Consider the following 15,848-nt stretch of genomic DNA (forward strand, 5'->3'; position numbering starts at 1 on the left):
AAGTTTTCAAGCGATTCCGACGCTCCGGTGATCTGTATCTTGGGAAACCCTAGGGCGGGGACCCTGCAGATCTACCGCTATAGCTTTCTCCGTGCGAGGGTTTACCAATGGATTTTTTTATTTGCTTTGCTTTGTTTAGGACATATGCACATGGAAACCATAGGTTTGGAATGAAATAGGCCCCGGATGAGCCGTAGCAGGAGTTTCCACATACAAATCCTGGATTTTACCAAGTGTCGGCCCATGTATGCGGAAATCGTCAACGCGGGGTACATGCAAGGTTAGACAAACCTTACATCACACTTGTACACATATGTTAGGGACAAATGCAAGTTTTCAAGCGATTCGACGCTCCGGTGATCCGTATCTTGGGAAACCCTAGGCCGGGGACCTTGCGGATCTACCCCTATAGCTTTTTTCGTGCGAGGGTTCACCAATGGATTTTTTTAATTTCTTTGCTTTGTTTAGGACATATGCACATGGAAACCATAGGTTTGGAATGAAATAGGCCCTGGATGAGCCGTAGCAGGAGTTTCCAGCGATTCGGACGCTCCGGTGGTTTGTATCTAGGGAAACCCTAGGGGGCGGGGACCCCGCAAATCTACCCCTAGGGTTAGGGTTAGGGTTAGAGTTAGGGTTAGCAATGGACTTTTTTCCTTTGTTTTAGGTCATGTGGTGGCAAGTATGGATCCATGCTATCTAAGGTTTTCCTCCGGTTCACCCCACCGGTGAGTTTCGCCCTATACGTCCGGGACATGCCTAAGTGCCGTCGGCGCATGTGCGTGTAGCCGAAAGACCCGGGGGTACAACATTAGACAAACAACACCACACCATGCTGGTGGTGGTGTTTTGTTGGAGAAGAACACATGGGTATATATAGGGAGGCGAGGGGCTGAAACGGCGAGAAAAGGCGGCGGGAGAAAATGGCGGGAAAAATTGGCGGGAAAGATTGGGCGGGAGAAATGGGCGGGAAAAAGGAAAAAAAGATGGATGCTAAGCCGACGGTGCCCCTCGGCATAGGCTAGACAGCTGACGTCATTTTGGCGGGAGGGGCGGGAGGATTCGGCGGGAGAAATTGGCTCAGCTACGCCGACGGTGGCCCTCGGCATAGGCTTCACGCCGTCAAGGTTCAGTTAGGGCATGGCCGCGGGGCGACGGGACGGGGTCGCACCCTCAACCTATGCCGAGGGCCGCCGATACGCCGAGGGCCACCCTCGGCATAGCGTGTCATACGCCGAGGGGCGCGATACGCCGAGGGGCGCTTCGAGCAGCTGGGCTGACCGGGCAGTACGCCGACGGCCCCGACATTTGGCCGTCGGCGTACGCCACGGCCGTCGGCGCAGCGCAGCATTCCTGTAGTGTGGTAAGGATCGAAATTTTGCGAGTGTGTTTTTTCAGCAGCATACTCGACAAAATATTTCTTTACCGTGCTCCGTGGTGCCCGGCATATGGCAAAGGAGACGGATTTTTCCGGTAGTGAGTCTGATAGTTGCCGATCACGCTTGGCCCGTAGTGTACGCTTCTTAACTTTGCATCCCGTCAATGAATTGACGAATGTTTACCGCTCTAAGCGCGTTCTTTGGAGGCCAGGACTGATTATTTTATACCTGTGTAGCGATATTAGTCGATCTCTTACAGGGCCAACTCGATACAATGTTTAGCTTTTGTGAAGTTCCATGTAACTTCCCTCGTGAAAAATCATGATCTTGCGGATCATGTCAGTGCATGCGGGCCAAAAGCTAACTAAAAGTGCCATCTAGATAGATTGTTCCACATAAAGTACCTAATTAGCAGCAGTTTTGTATTCAAACACTGCCGGTGGAACTACTCCGCGTGCTAAGCACTAGTACATTGAACAAACAGATATATAATTTGTAGGTGCGTATTTAGGAGCTAATTACAAATTAGCAATGAGTGTTTTGCCCTTCTCCCTCGCAGCTGCAATGTTCCCTGCTGTTGCCGTGGTTGCCGCGCTGCTGCTGTGGCCGTTGGGCGCCATGGCACGCTGCACCACCCACTGCGGCAACATCAGCATCCCCTACCCCTTCGGAGTGGAGCCTGGCTGCTACCACCACGGCGGCTTCAACCTCACCTGCGACCACTCGCACAGCCCGCCGCAGCTGTTCCTCGGCGACGGCACCGTTCAGGTGCTCGCCATCGATCTGCCCAACGGCATGGTGCGTGTCAATGTCGCCACTTCGGGGCTGCATACTGGTGAGATAAACGGCACGTGGCGCGCCGGTGGCCCGGGATACGCTGCCGACGGGCCATACTTCCTAGCGGAAGGGCGGAACAACTTAGTAGCACTGGGGTGCAACGTCCAAGTCCTCCTCCTGCGACAAGATAACGCCCTTGTCAGCTCTTGCTCTCCTTTCTGCCTGCAGGCAAATACTATACAGAGCTTCCGTATCTGCTCCGGCATCGGTTGTTGCCAGGCAACCATACTTGAGGGTCGCCCGTCTTACAAAATCCAGTTTTTGGAGGTTGGCATCGGTTATCCTTCACTGATGGATGATTACCGAGTGTTGATTGTAGAATCGGACTATTCTTTTAACGTCAGGGAGTATTTTGATGGCGATTATGGTAACACGGTCCCTGCCATGCTAGCCTGGGCGATCACCAACTCGGTATGTCATACCAATGGATCTTCGTCTTCATGCCGCAGTAAACACAGCTTTTGTCAAAACTATACCACCGATTTTGGTTATGATGAAGTTATTCATATCGATGTTCCTACTGATGACCCTGATGAAGCTAGTCGTATTGATTATCATGGTCACGTTCAGCATGGGCATAATTGTTGGTGTTCAGGTGGATACCAAGGCAACCCATACATCTCCCATGGCTGCTACGGTAATAATACAATGCTCAAAGTAATTCCTTTTTATCTTAATTAATGCTCAAAGCACTTTACTTTAGCCACACACACCTGGAGTGTTTTTGGAATGACAATGTGAAAACAATTGATTTCTACTGACCAAAAAATAAATAGTACAACAAAGTTAAAAATTAGTTATATAATATATATAACTTATAAGTATATGACAAAGCAATGGGTCTGCAAGTGTGTGTTATGGAGAACATAATCTTCTGCCAGGTTAACATTAATAAGTTACTTCTTTTTTAAAAGGGTAATACTTTGCTTCTATATTTAATATATGTTTATAATAAACATATGGGACTTGATGTACCTTGGTCGCCTAATAAAGAGTTATTTTCCAATCGACCAAGTCATGGTATATTGAACGTGGGACTACATACACCTAGGATTACTATACCTTTTTTCCTACATATGTATGTATATAGATCTGAAATATATTTAAATTTTCTCCGGATTTTGCGATATGTCCAGATATCAACGAATGCGATTATCCAGAAATCTACCCATGCTACGGCGATTGCAGAAACAAACGCAGAGGATATGATTGTAAGTGCCCTCTTGGTTTCAAGGGCAATGCTTCTAAAAAAAATGGATGTGAAGGTACCAGCATAAACATTATACTTATTTCTTCTCGTATGATGTTATCTCTTACTAGGGATTGGCTAAATAATATTGTAGTTCTACAACTAACAGATTAGTTGGATTCCCATCAAAGCATATGGTGTATTCTCATATTTCTATCATTCTATGTGCCTTTTCTCAGACATTGACGAGTGTAAACACCCGGAAGCATATCCATGTTATGGAATCTGCGTCAATATGCCCGGCACTTTCCATTGCCGGTGTCATGATGGTACCCACGGAGATCCCTTCATAAAACAGGGATGTTTGAGCTTCAAAACAACAAAAATATTTACAGGTAACAATAGCATATACTACATAATCATCATCATAAATTTACTCTTTTTGGACTGACTTCATCTCTTCGTCTACGATACCGTAATTTACAGGTTTGAGAATAGGTCTAGTGGTCAGCGGTGGCGCAGTTATCTTGCTTATGGCATTTACTGCCCCTTTTCTTACACGGAAAATCAAGTTAAATAGAGCAAACAAGCTGAAAAAAAGATTATTCAAGCAAAATCATGGGTTGTTGTTGCAACAGCTAATATCACAGAAAACAGATTTTGGTGAAAGGATGATAATTCCCTTGTTGGATCTAGAAAAGGCCACAAACAATTTTGACAGAACTCGAGAGGCTGGTGGTGGAGGTCATGGTGTTGTTTATAAAGGAATTCTAGACCTACTAGTTGTCGCCATCAAGAAATCCAAGATTGTCGTACAAAGAGAAATCGATGACTTCATAAATGAGGTTGCAATTCTTTCTCAGATCAACCACAGGAATATTGTGAAGCTAATCGGATGCTGTCTTGAGACAGAAGTCCCGTTGCTAGTTTATGAGTTCATTTCAAATGGTACTCTTGACCATCATCTACATGTTGAAGGCCCGATATCACTAGCATGGGATGATAGAATAAGGATTGCACTTGAAGTTGCCAGAGCTCTGTCCTATCTTCATTCAGCTTCTTCGATGCCAATTTATCATAGGGATATTAAATCATCTAACATACTTCTTGATGATAATTTGACAGCAAAGGTATCGGATTTTGGAGCTTCAAGATACATCCCAATAGACCAAACAGGGGTGACTACAGCCGTACAGGGAACAATAGGCTACTTAGACCCCATGTACTATTATACTGGTCGGCTAACAGACAAGAGTGATGTTTTCAGTTTTGGTGTTCTTCTCGTAGAACTCCTAACTAGAAAAAAACCATTCCTCTACCGTTCCGGGGGTGATGGTGTTGGTCTTGTTTCACATTTCGTTTCGCTGCTCGCTGAAGGCAACCTTGATGAGATAATAGATCCTCAAGTCACGGAAGAGGAAAATGGAGAAGTCAAGGAAGTTGCTACACTAGCGGCCATGTGCATTCAATTGAAGGGAGAAGACCGGCCTGCAATGAGGGAAGTGGAAATGAAACTCGAAATTTTGAGATTTAAAAGCATGAATGTGGCACCTGATACTTCATCGTGGAGATCCGGTGGGGATCAAACTAGGACTCGGTACATGCCAATTGGAAGAGTTACCGTGGAAACAAGCAGACAGTACAGTATGGAAGAAGAAATATTGCTGTCTGCAAGGTATCCTCGATGATCATGATGTACTGTCCTAAACAACTCAGTGTCGGTCCCCAAGGCATTGCAAGCGAAAGAAGAACAAAGTGGAATATGACTGCCTTCTGCTTCTGTGCGTTTTTTATCTGTTACTTCTGCGTATTTAGTGTGTGGTGGTTACTCTTCCATGTCAGATGATTGGATATCAGTAGTTTTTGTCTATCAAGAAACAGATTCTTTCTGTATTTGATTGGATATCTGCAATTTATTTCTGTATTTGATTCTTTAAAAAGGTTTTGTGTCTCTACAATTCTTCAGATCATATGACATTTTTTCCTCGGGTCTCGATTCAGTCGATTGTGTACAGGATGTAGTGTAGCCTGGCACCGAAATGCATTCATCGATGCCCGCAACCTGCGTCAGGATTTTAACAAGATTCATAGTTGCTTCAGGAACTGTTTGGGGAACCAGGAATACATGCACGAGGACAGATTTGACAGCGGCCCATACAGTTCCCAGAGCACTGCAGTATGTAGAGAAATAAAACTGCAAGACACAGTAGTTGTGGTAGAGGGGGTACACGTTCAAGCGGCCCCTACCAATTCTCTAAGTCAAATTTCAAATTCTGCAAATTCAAACTAAATCCTTCCATGACCCGAATGCCGTTCTTGATCGTTTAGCCCCGAATGCAAAATTCAACTAATTGTCTAATCTAGAAGGCATAATTCATACCACACATCAAAAAGATGTTCCTCCCAATAAAATTCATCATTGCCATAGAAAACCCTTAAAATTTGGAAGCAAATTGAAGGAAACAATACAGGCGATCCGCTTCTTTGGCTTCTAAATTATCTTACGGAACCCTTAGCAAGTGCATCTTTTACCTCTTACTTCTGCATATTCAGCGTGCTGTGGACTTGTGGCTACACTTCCATATCTGATGACTGGATATCAGTAGTTTCGATAACTGTGAATAAAGCGTAACCTGCCATGCGTTTCTGTATTGTTCCACAAGAAAAAAAATTGTGTTTCTGTAGTTCTTGAGATCATAGAACAAATTTTCCCACCGGTTTCAGTTATGTATAGGGTGTAGTGCATCCAAAATGTAGGCACTGATGAACGCAATCTGAATCAGGATTTAAAACCAGAACCACAGTTGCTGCAAGAACTGACAGGAGGATCAGGAAAATACATGCCTGACGACACATACGACAGCGAAACCATGCAGTTTCGAGAGCATTGCAGAAAAAATAAAACTGCAATTGTGAAGATAACTTCTTGGCGCTACAGCAACCATTCGAGGAATGGAAGATCAGCGCCGAAGTATACTAGCGTGCCGCCATGCCGTCATCATCAAAAAGCCCGAACTGCTCCGTTCGGGAACGATTGTCGTACGCGAGCTCCCGTCCGACAAGTCACAAACGTCTGCTGCTCTGGGCTTGTTCCCTGGAACAGAGAAGCAGAGTCCAGTAGAATTCTTTTTTTGCTTCCGGTTACCGCCTTGACATGGAATCGTGAGAATCTGCGCCGGCTAATAGCGCAAAGTCCCTCTCCTGAATGAACACCTAAACGACCGCGTGGTTTAGTACCACCTCGGCAGCTGCGCTGCCCTGGGGTCTGGAGGGGTACTACATAGGCATCCCACGGGACAACGTACAACTTACTTACCTGGACAGGGTTGACGGCCGATCAAAAAGGGCCATGGCCTAGATCAATGGCTCGCATTGCACTTGGCAAGCGTGCTGGTCTACCATCTCCCCTAGAGGGAGAGTGGACGTCATAAATGGTAGAGGGGTTATGCATTCGCGTGGCCCCTGCCAATTCTCTAAATTCAAGCTTTGAGTCTGCAAATTCAAACTAAAACCTTCCAGGACCAGTATGCATATTATGCTGACCTTATGAAAACCATTTTTTGTGGATATGACGGTCTGTACCAGAAGGCGTAATTCACACGAGACATTGAAATGAATTTACGCACATATGAGCAATTTATATGCCACGGGGAAAAATCGGACCAAGAATTTACCACTATATACATGCTGTCATACAGGAGGAAGGGCTACATAAGTCAAAAGATATGTACATGGCTTTGTTATATTCTGGAAACTTGATATGAATCAATTGAGTAGAGACGCAAGTTTTGGCCATGGGCAATCAGAGCTCTTCTAGAGATGGCACGGTTTAACTAATGCCTTACCAAACAGCTTCATCAGTGGCTGCAGGAGGTGTGCCACCTGGTGCTACTGTCTCCAACAAGGCGCCTTCAGGAGGTGAGCCGGTGCTAAGATCAGGAGGCGCCACCTTCGCAGACATCCCCACGGCACAACGGGCACACCCTACAGGATTGTATCGACCAAACTTTAGCAGGATGTAGCTAGTGTCATGGGTATCGGCGATCTAAAATGACCCTTTTTTGCATCAAGAGGTTCGTGTTATTTTTACCTGTGTACTTCTTTAAGCCACTTGTCCACGCACTGCAGGTGAAACTCGTGTTTGCACGGGAGAGTCCTTATCTGATCTCCATCCTCATATTCAGTTAAGCAGATATGACACCTGAAGCAGGAGAGAAGCAAGATGACAACATTTCAGCATTTGAAGACCTCTATGAATCAAAAGAGGTCGGTTGGGGAAAAACGAGTCAGCAGAACTCCTAGTAACTTGCATTACCAAACTATATTTCAGGATTTCTGAAGGGCGGCTTTTTAGCTATAGATCCTAGGTCTCACAAATGTGCCTCGAGCGCACAATAAATTTGATAGGTACGATATTATTCTCAATTCTTGGGTGCTAGGCAAGTAGGCATAACAAAATAGCGAAGTGTGGGGGCAACAATCCTTTTCCTGGCCTGAGTAGTAAAACTGGCATAAGGTGATTTACAGCATTAAGGGTCTCCAGATGCAGCATATAAACTTCTCACCATTATGTCTAGAAGGCTACGAGTATTATCCAAAAATGCTTAGATCTCTAAGATGCCAACAAAGATCATGCATAGCAGTTCAAGTTATATAGATTTCTTGTTCACTGTCTCCTAATATGTTTGCTCAATGGATTATTGTAGGTGAAAGATAAACTGGTAGTCGAGCAGTTTATTTGAAGCAACTACCAGAAATATGAAAACAAAAGATTAAGTAAAACTGCCTCCTTAAGGAAATTAGACAGATCAAAATTACGAGAAACTCACTGTTCCAAATCAGCACTGCATTGGGCTGTCACAAGCTTTTTGTAGCTCTTACATGGTAATGCATTAACCACAGATTCTGGAGCTTGAACAGAGACCATGGAAAGTGAAAGTGATGAGGACTGCCGATGAATTTCATCCAATACCTGAAAAGAATTGCACAGACAAGCATACTAAGTAACTAGAAGATATAAATCTTACAAAAAAGCAAGGAGCAGCAAAGTTGCTGTCCTCTAAAAATTCAAATCTTAGTTTAGTTAATGGGTGCTAAATTAACGTAGAATTAGATTTTGCACCACTCTATATCCTGAACTGTCAAACTTGCTATTCCACTTTTCTTGGAGATGACCTGGCCTTTTTTGAATTACTAGATCAACAGGTTGACACGACCTTTATGCAATCACTAAAACAGTAATAGTTGAAGTCAAAATCTAATTTAGTGTTTTCTAATTTATATGTGAATCTGCGTGAGATTATCAAGTTTTTTTTGTCGTAATCAGGAACCGGAGTAGAACTCTAAGAAAGTTGCATCACATGCCATTGTCAAAAGTATATACATTCGGCTGCCTCACTTAATTCTTCTACAGATGCAACTAGAATGTCAATGATAATCCAATGAACCAGACTTGAGAGAAATAAATTGAACGCACTGAAAAAAAGATCAAGGGAAAGAGCAAACCTCAAACAATGCCTCGGTTAACATGACAATTCTTGATACACTTGCTCGAGCACTAGATTCTTCAGCGACCAGGAAAGAATCACAGGTGCATCTGCCAATTTGGTGAATCCCCAAAGGACAAGCAGCAGTACTTTGTCCATTCCCACTATCAAAAATAGCACGGCGATGCTCCCTAATCTGTACCAAAATAATAGCACTAACTTCAGGATATATGTGCATGAGATTAAGTAGAAAATGATTAAGACCGTAAAAGCAGAGCTACTGAGTGCAAGAGGGAGAACTGAGAATAGATAATAAGACATAAAAGAAGTGCAGAAATGAAACAGGATACGGGAACATATAAAGTACATTAGTTGACATAATTCTGAATATGCTCAAATCAAACAGGGAGAAAAATTATGATAATCAAAGGTACATGTATTTGTTCGGATAGTAGTGCAAGCCTACATCAACAATTAACAACGTACTAATCTGCACATAGTGACACTAACAACATGGTCCTAAATATGGAACTGCAGCATATCAAAGAGTAGACATAGCTGCGATAGCAATTACCCGAGATCTTGAATACTGGTTTACTCTTACTGAACCATGGCGTCTGCGATGAAAGTATCGTGCCTCCTCAACCTCATCTCCAAAAAGGTCATCACCAAGGTCTAGCCATCTACTACCTAGATCATCAGTGTCAGAATCTAGATAACCTCTAGAGCCACGTCTCGAAAGTGCATCCCATATAACCATTCTATGATTTCTTCTTGATTCACTGCTGCTCGAATCTCTAGAGTGTCCTGGGCCATCATTTGAGAAAATGCTAATCATGTCATCATGCAATGTACTTCCACCAATCTGACCGATGGATCCGCTGACCACTGGAACATCTGCTCTGCTAGGAGTTGCATCCGGAGTTGATTCTCCAATGACGGATGATGTGGTTAAAGTAGCAGGCAACACGGGTGTTAAGCTGGTTAGAGAAATATCTGATCTTTCACTTGCCAGAACAGCTGCAGATGGGTTCCTGTGGAGAGCTATCTGTGCATCTTCCAGGTCAGACATGATCCTTTCAGATGACATCAGCGAGGAATGGAAATCAGATTGAGATATAGAGCCACCAGCTTCTGTAATGCAAACTGTGTCAGCATGAACATTACGAGGTGCATGCTCTACAAGCTCTCTCCCCATAGCTATCTCAGCATTGCCCCTAATCATGGCATCCTTTCCCGATGAGCTCTCCAGACCACTTGTCTCGGGATTTTTGACCCCCAGCGCATCCTCCTTGTCCTCACGACAGTCCAAGTGATTGAACCTGAGATGGTGACTTATGGTGCTCGAAGACGGATGCACTCTCGGATCAGGCTCGCTGGTGTGGCGAAGATCCTTGGCAGACAGAGAAGGACGGAAATCCAGCCCAGCCAGCTCTCGCTCTGCTCGCAGAGTTTCGACCTGTACAAAGCACCTTCCTGGCATCAGTTAACGACCAAGGATAACAAAGCACAAGGAACATAAAAGCAACTTTGCCCACTGAAATCATGAAAGCTAGCTCTCGTACTGCAACATTCAGAATGTTGAAATCCACAGTTTTGGTTCGACTTGTTACTCCCTTTTAATGCGGGGTTATAGATTATGTGAGCTCTCCACTTACCATTCATGTGCTGGTGCATTATGAGGGTTTGCCAAGTAGGCTAGCAAATTCGTAGGCAGTTAATCATGCTTGCGTGCCACGGATTTGTAAGGAATGGTCATAAATATTTGGTAAGTTAGTCGACTGCTCATCATGATTGAGCAAGCAACAGTTCACGAAATGGTGATTAAAGTGCCACAAGCATGCCCGCTTTCCATAAGCACTCCATGGGTTCCCCTAACCTAGGCTACGCCACCAAATCACCATCCACATTCCCCACGGCCCGGGCGCCGGAACCACCAGCAAATCCACCCATCCGCAAGACAAAGCATACGAACGCTGAACCCCAATCGCGGTGTACACCCTCCGTTATCTCAAGCAAGGCGACCGGCGGAGGCAAAGGAGCGACTACCTGACGAGCGCGCGAGGAGGATGAGGCGGACGAGGAGGAGGCGGCCGCGGCGAGCCCCCCGCCGCCGTCGCCGGCGGAGGATCCGCCCCCGAAGCACCCGCCGAGGCCGATCCGCGGCCGGCGCCGCGACGACGGCGCGCCGGCGGCGCAGCTGCTCCCGGCGCCCATCGCGCTCGCTTTTTCTGAATGGATTTGATTCGTCCGAAGGCGAGAGGAAGGAAGAGGACGGGGGCTGTGTGGCTTTATCGATGTTGCTTTCGCTCGCAAAATGCTTGCCGGATTTATCTGAATCTCAAACCATTGACTTTGGCGCTACAGTGAAGAACACATAAAAATGGCATTTTTAGTCCACGGAAAATACGGAGAATGGTGATGCGCCATCGGTAGTTAACTGCCATCTGTGCTCAAACATAATACTGTATGAATTTCACCTTAAAAACACAATATGATTTTTTTATCGGCTAGACTTTATTCACCGATTAAAGAAATCACATTGGATCGAAAATAAAAGAAAACACAAAGGGACAATGAATATCTCTGGTCTGGTACAACAAGCATACATCAAAGTCACTCGAAGAAATTGCTTCTGGCTTCATCTTTTGCATCTGGACTTTTGCACATTCTAACTAACCCGGTTTGAAATGATACATTAGCCATCCACCTTAATATGCGAGGACTAAGACCGTTAAAAATGGTGGCAAGAGACATTACCCCTTGCAAGGCAGCTTGCTTCGTTGTTGTATTGTCGGGTAAAAGAAGATCAAGACCAAACCAAAACGTGAAACATGAAAATCACTAACCAAATCAACCAGCTCCAAACCACCCGACGCCACACACACAGACACAACACAACCACTACCACCACTCAAGACGCACCTCAAGCTCCACTGACCCTAAGGCGCTAGACAACAACCCATCAAATGCAGGGTCGATGATCTGCGCAACAAAAACACTCCATGAAACTAGTTCCATGGGAGATCGGGATATATTTACCAATAGAGACGATGAACTTACATGAATTTGTGTGCGCCTAGCTAATACATTGATCTTTGAAAAAACGAAGAGGAAGTCAAAAAAAAATGAAGTACTTTTAACCGAAAACGAAACGAGATAGCGTAGGACTAGGGTTTGCGCCAGGTCCATGTACCATCTTCCACCCGTAGGAAAGGAGGTGCAAGGATTTGCAACATTGACTGTGGCGAGCTTTCTGTGGGTGGTCGTCGGACCAACGGAGGGACGAGTACACCCTGTTTCACCCAAAACTAGAAGATGGCTCGATAGTTTAAAAAAATTGCGGTGGAAGGAGACACATATTTTTTTGTAGTGTTTCTGGATTTTCTTTTCCCTTTTCTGACAAATACAAATATCGTCTAAACCTTGTCAACATATATCATCAGCGTCTCTTAAACAGGATTTCGTGCATGCTAGTTTGAAGGTGCAATGCGGCAAGTCGAAGCCATGGTCCGTGGAGGAAGTGCCGCACATGTCCCGCATTGGATCCTGAAGCCACATGCCGTACGTGGCGACACGGAATGGCGAATACACTGTCCCCCTTTGGAGCGGCAAACAGCCTCTGCCCGTACTACACAAAGCACGGGTGTAGGTGTCAGGCACGCACGGTTTAATGGGCACATCACAACGGCGTTATTTTGCCATACGTACGTGTCTCACGCGCGCGATCAAGCTCAGTAGCTTTTCCCGGTTCGGTCAGAGGGACAGACAGGTGATGGAGTGATGAACGCCACCAAGGGTTTTTTTTCTTTTTGCTGAAATCCCCCTGGTAATAGGTTTTATAAAAAAAAGTACCAGCTGGTATTTACCAAAATTTATGTAATTTACTGAAATTTAACGTATTTTAATAAATTTTAGATAAAACTTGAATACTTTTTAAGAAAATCTCGACCAGTATTTATATGTCAGCTTATTGGCTTGTGCTTCCATAGTTCTCTCAAATTTTACAATAGTGTAAACTCCCGAAGAGGTATAGTGATATTGTTTAATCTCAGCCATCCTACCTCTAATTTCGAATAGGTATTGTTTAATCTTAGCAATTTTTGTGTTTTACTCATGACAACGTTTCAGTCTTGGGGGTCTACGGTAATATGGATGCCCACGGTTATCTTTCTAAAGAACAACAAATAAAACTTTGCTCACCGCTAACTGGTGAACGCGCGTAAGTAGACGTAGCACCCATACGAAAAGTTGATGCGGATGCGCCGTGTTTCCTGATTAACCGGTGTCGCTCTTTCGATCACCCCAACGGTCTCAACGGTCCATCGTTGGGTGTACCATCCTTTTCGCGCGGTCCAGCCCATGATGAGTTGGAGTTTTGGGGGAGGGCTTGCACTGGAGCAAGCCCTAATCGTCTATTCAGCTGTGCAGTGCGCTGTAATATGTTAGTGTTTGTACTCTTCCACGGTGCAACTGAAGTTCAGTAACGCGTGGTGCACAGTGACCGTTTTCTTCTAAGTACAGCTTACAGTACTTCCAAATCGTTTTCGGAAAGTACAGCACAACTAACTGAAAACTATATATAGTATTGTTTTAATACGCCTGTATATGTCTCTCGGTTGCCTACCAATAAGCACCAAGACGATCTTATAAAAACACTTGATATTATCCAAAGGGAAGAGCATCATTCCCAGAAAAAGACAGCGACAACATTGCTCCCAGTCGAATTGACAGGGTACCAAACATGATCTATCTCATTGGCTGACTGTTTATAACTGGAACTGATAATGATCAAGAAAAAAAAACTTCAGTTAAAGGTCAGGGGAGCTGCATGTAGTATCATATACTAGGTTGGTACGCTTGACCCATCCGCTTCGCGCCGGATGTCTGTCTGGCTGTAGCCATCAATCCTGCGCAGACACCGACCGGTCCTGGCCGGTTTCTCGACAGTAGGCAGCCTGTTCACAAAGAAATAGAAGGACGAGAGATAATCATTGAAAAAAATTACGTTTTCGTTATGTTTATTAGTAGTATAGTAGCATCACCGTTTAATACCCGGCGGTCAGAGGAGCACTTGGCTTGAGTTCATCCGTGATCAAAGGAAGGAGTTTGCTTAACCATTTGGTATTTCTCGATTTTCTTCTTGAATCAGTAGTACCTACCTAGGTCCATACTTTTTTTTTTTTGAAATACACCTACCTAGGTCCATACTCGTATGATGCCGCCTGCTGCCTATGTTTTGCAATGTTGCTTGTGGGAAACTGACCGACCTTGTCATCCCGTGAAAAATAATAATAATTGCACAACCTTCTTTTTGGATTATCTTTTACTTCATGATGATGCTTGATGGACTGCTGGAACAGTGCTTCATATACTTCACTAGAAAAATAACATTACTATTGTCGCAGAAGAAAAGGTAACAATAGGGTAGCCACAACATGTAGCCAATTTACCTTTTAGCCTTTGAAACTAGTTTCATACATTATGAGTGTAGGTTCCAAATTGAGAAAAGGAGGGAACCGGAGCAACTTATTGCTCCGTTACCAAATTCTCCTCTCACATTTCAATATATCTCCTTGCTTCAGAGCCTTGAACATGCACCCACACCTGCGAACTCGTGTGAAGCGCCCGTTGCAGAGAGAGAATGCCTAGTTTTATTGGCGGTGGGCTCCTATGGTGCAGATATTTAGAACCACCACGTTGTGGAGTTCTCGCTATATCTCACATCGAAGCTGAATTTAGTTTCTTGTTTGGTCAGATTTAGCGGCCCTTACCTCATTTAGGGTGTGTTCGGTTCTAGAATTATGAGAAATGGGACGGGACGATTCTGCACCTAGCGTGTGTTCCTGTGTTCATGTGTTCGGTTGGGCAAAAGAAATAATGGAACCGGGTAGTTGCTAGGAACAGAATATACCCCCTAGATGGGGAATGGACATCCGACCAAATCGGTGGAATATGAGGGAATGGCTCGCTAAGCATTGCTCCACGCATGCGGGAAAAAAAGTCTAACCTTCTCGCTAATCTCGCTCATGTTTCGTCTCTCTCTCCCAGGCGGGGCAGCAGGCTAAGGACCCGGCGGTGGCGGCCAAGCACACCCGCAGGCGGCCAGGCAAGTGCGGCGGCCAAGCACGTGGGGCCACGACTAGGCCGTGCTCCTCCGATTTCCTCTGATTTTGGCATGGCAGGGCAGGGCCAGGGGCGTCGCCATCGGAGATGGAGGGTCATCGCTGGTGGGATGGAGGTTGGGCAGGGAATGGGTTTTTTTTTTGCCATGTGTTGATTTAGATTTGGACAAAAATAATCGATTCCAGAACCGAATAGAAAACGTAACCTTCCATTCCTCGACTTTTTCCGAACCAAACGCGGATCGGAACCATCCCATGATGTACCAACCAAAAGCTCCCGTTTCTGAGCTGTGTTGGTGTACATTGTATTCAACCCAGATGCGGCCCAATTCCACTACGTTCCAGGAAGCTGCCTCTCACTTTGTCTTAATCGACAGCCAGGACAAACAAACACGCTGAGAAAAAGACAATCTGAACAAACGACCGCGTGCGCGGACCTGGAGGTCAACTCGCGCGAGACGAGCAGCGCCAAAATCCGGAGTCTCCGATCGAGGATTTAAATAGGAATGCCCCGATGTCGTACAAGGAGCAGCCAACATCTGCAGATCAAGAGCAGCTCTCTCACTGTCTACTTACTCGACCTGTGATCTCCCTAGCCGAATTGGCACCAGTGACCAGTGGTCTCTGATGATCCGTCTACACGGCTCGATGAACCGGAGGACAGCCACCTGCTTGCTCGCACTCGTGATGCTACCTTTGCTCAGCTCTTGCGCTGCCTCGGCGCATCGCCTGGCGCGTCCTCTTCACCCACCCATCGAAATTTCCATTGGGGTGCTCTGAATTGCAGCACCCACCGTAGTACATATGTTGACGGATCGATGTGATTGCAGTG

The 15,848-nt window shown here is 45.2% G+C and overlaps 2 protein-coding genes and 1 non-coding gene across 3 annotated transcripts; 2 read left to right on the plus strand and 1 right to left on the minus strand.

Moving 5' to 3' along the window:
• Positions 1–1,910: 1,910 nt before the first annotated feature.
• On the plus strand, positions 1,911–5,093 carry LOC124690881 (wall-associated receptor kinase 3-like). The gene is made up of 4 exons (XM_047224208.1): positions 1,911–2,714; positions 2,787–2,853; positions 3,645–3,800; positions 3,892–5,093. The coding sequence occupies exons 1-4, from the start codon at positions 1,911–1,913 to the stop codon at positions 5,091–5,093; spliced, it is 2,229 nt and encodes a 742-aa protein (XP_047080164.1).
• Positions 5,094–6,713: 1,620 nt separating this feature from the next.
• LOC124693783 lies at positions 6,714–6,871 on the plus strand. Its single transcript, XR_007000244.1, has one exon. It is a non-coding gene; the product is annotated as a U1 spliceosomal RNA (small nuclear RNA).
• Positions 6,872–7,018: 147 nt separating this feature from the next.
• LOC124693390 lies at positions 7,019–11,123 on the minus strand. The gene is made up of 6 exons (XM_047226870.1): positions 10,941–11,123; positions 9,466–10,350; positions 8,911–9,087; positions 8,235–8,377; positions 7,496–7,606; positions 7,019–7,389 (listed from the first exon to the last, which is right to left on the minus strand). Exons 1-6 carry the CDS (start codon positions 11,106–11,108, stop codon positions 7,341–7,343), a joined length of 1,533 nt encoding a protein of 510 aa, XP_047082826.1. The 5' UTR covers positions 11,109–11,123; the 3' UTR covers positions 7,019–7,340.
• Positions 11,124–15,848: the final 4,725 nt, after the last annotated feature.

The sequence above is a fragment of the Lolium rigidum genome, chromosome 2 (assembly GCF_022539505.1).
Source record: "Lolium rigidum isolate FL_2022 chromosome 2, APGP_CSIRO_Lrig_0.1, whole genome shotgun sequence".
Classification (NCBI taxonomy): domain Eukaryota; kingdom Viridiplantae; phylum Streptophyta; class Magnoliopsida; order Poales; family Poaceae; genus Lolium; species Lolium rigidum.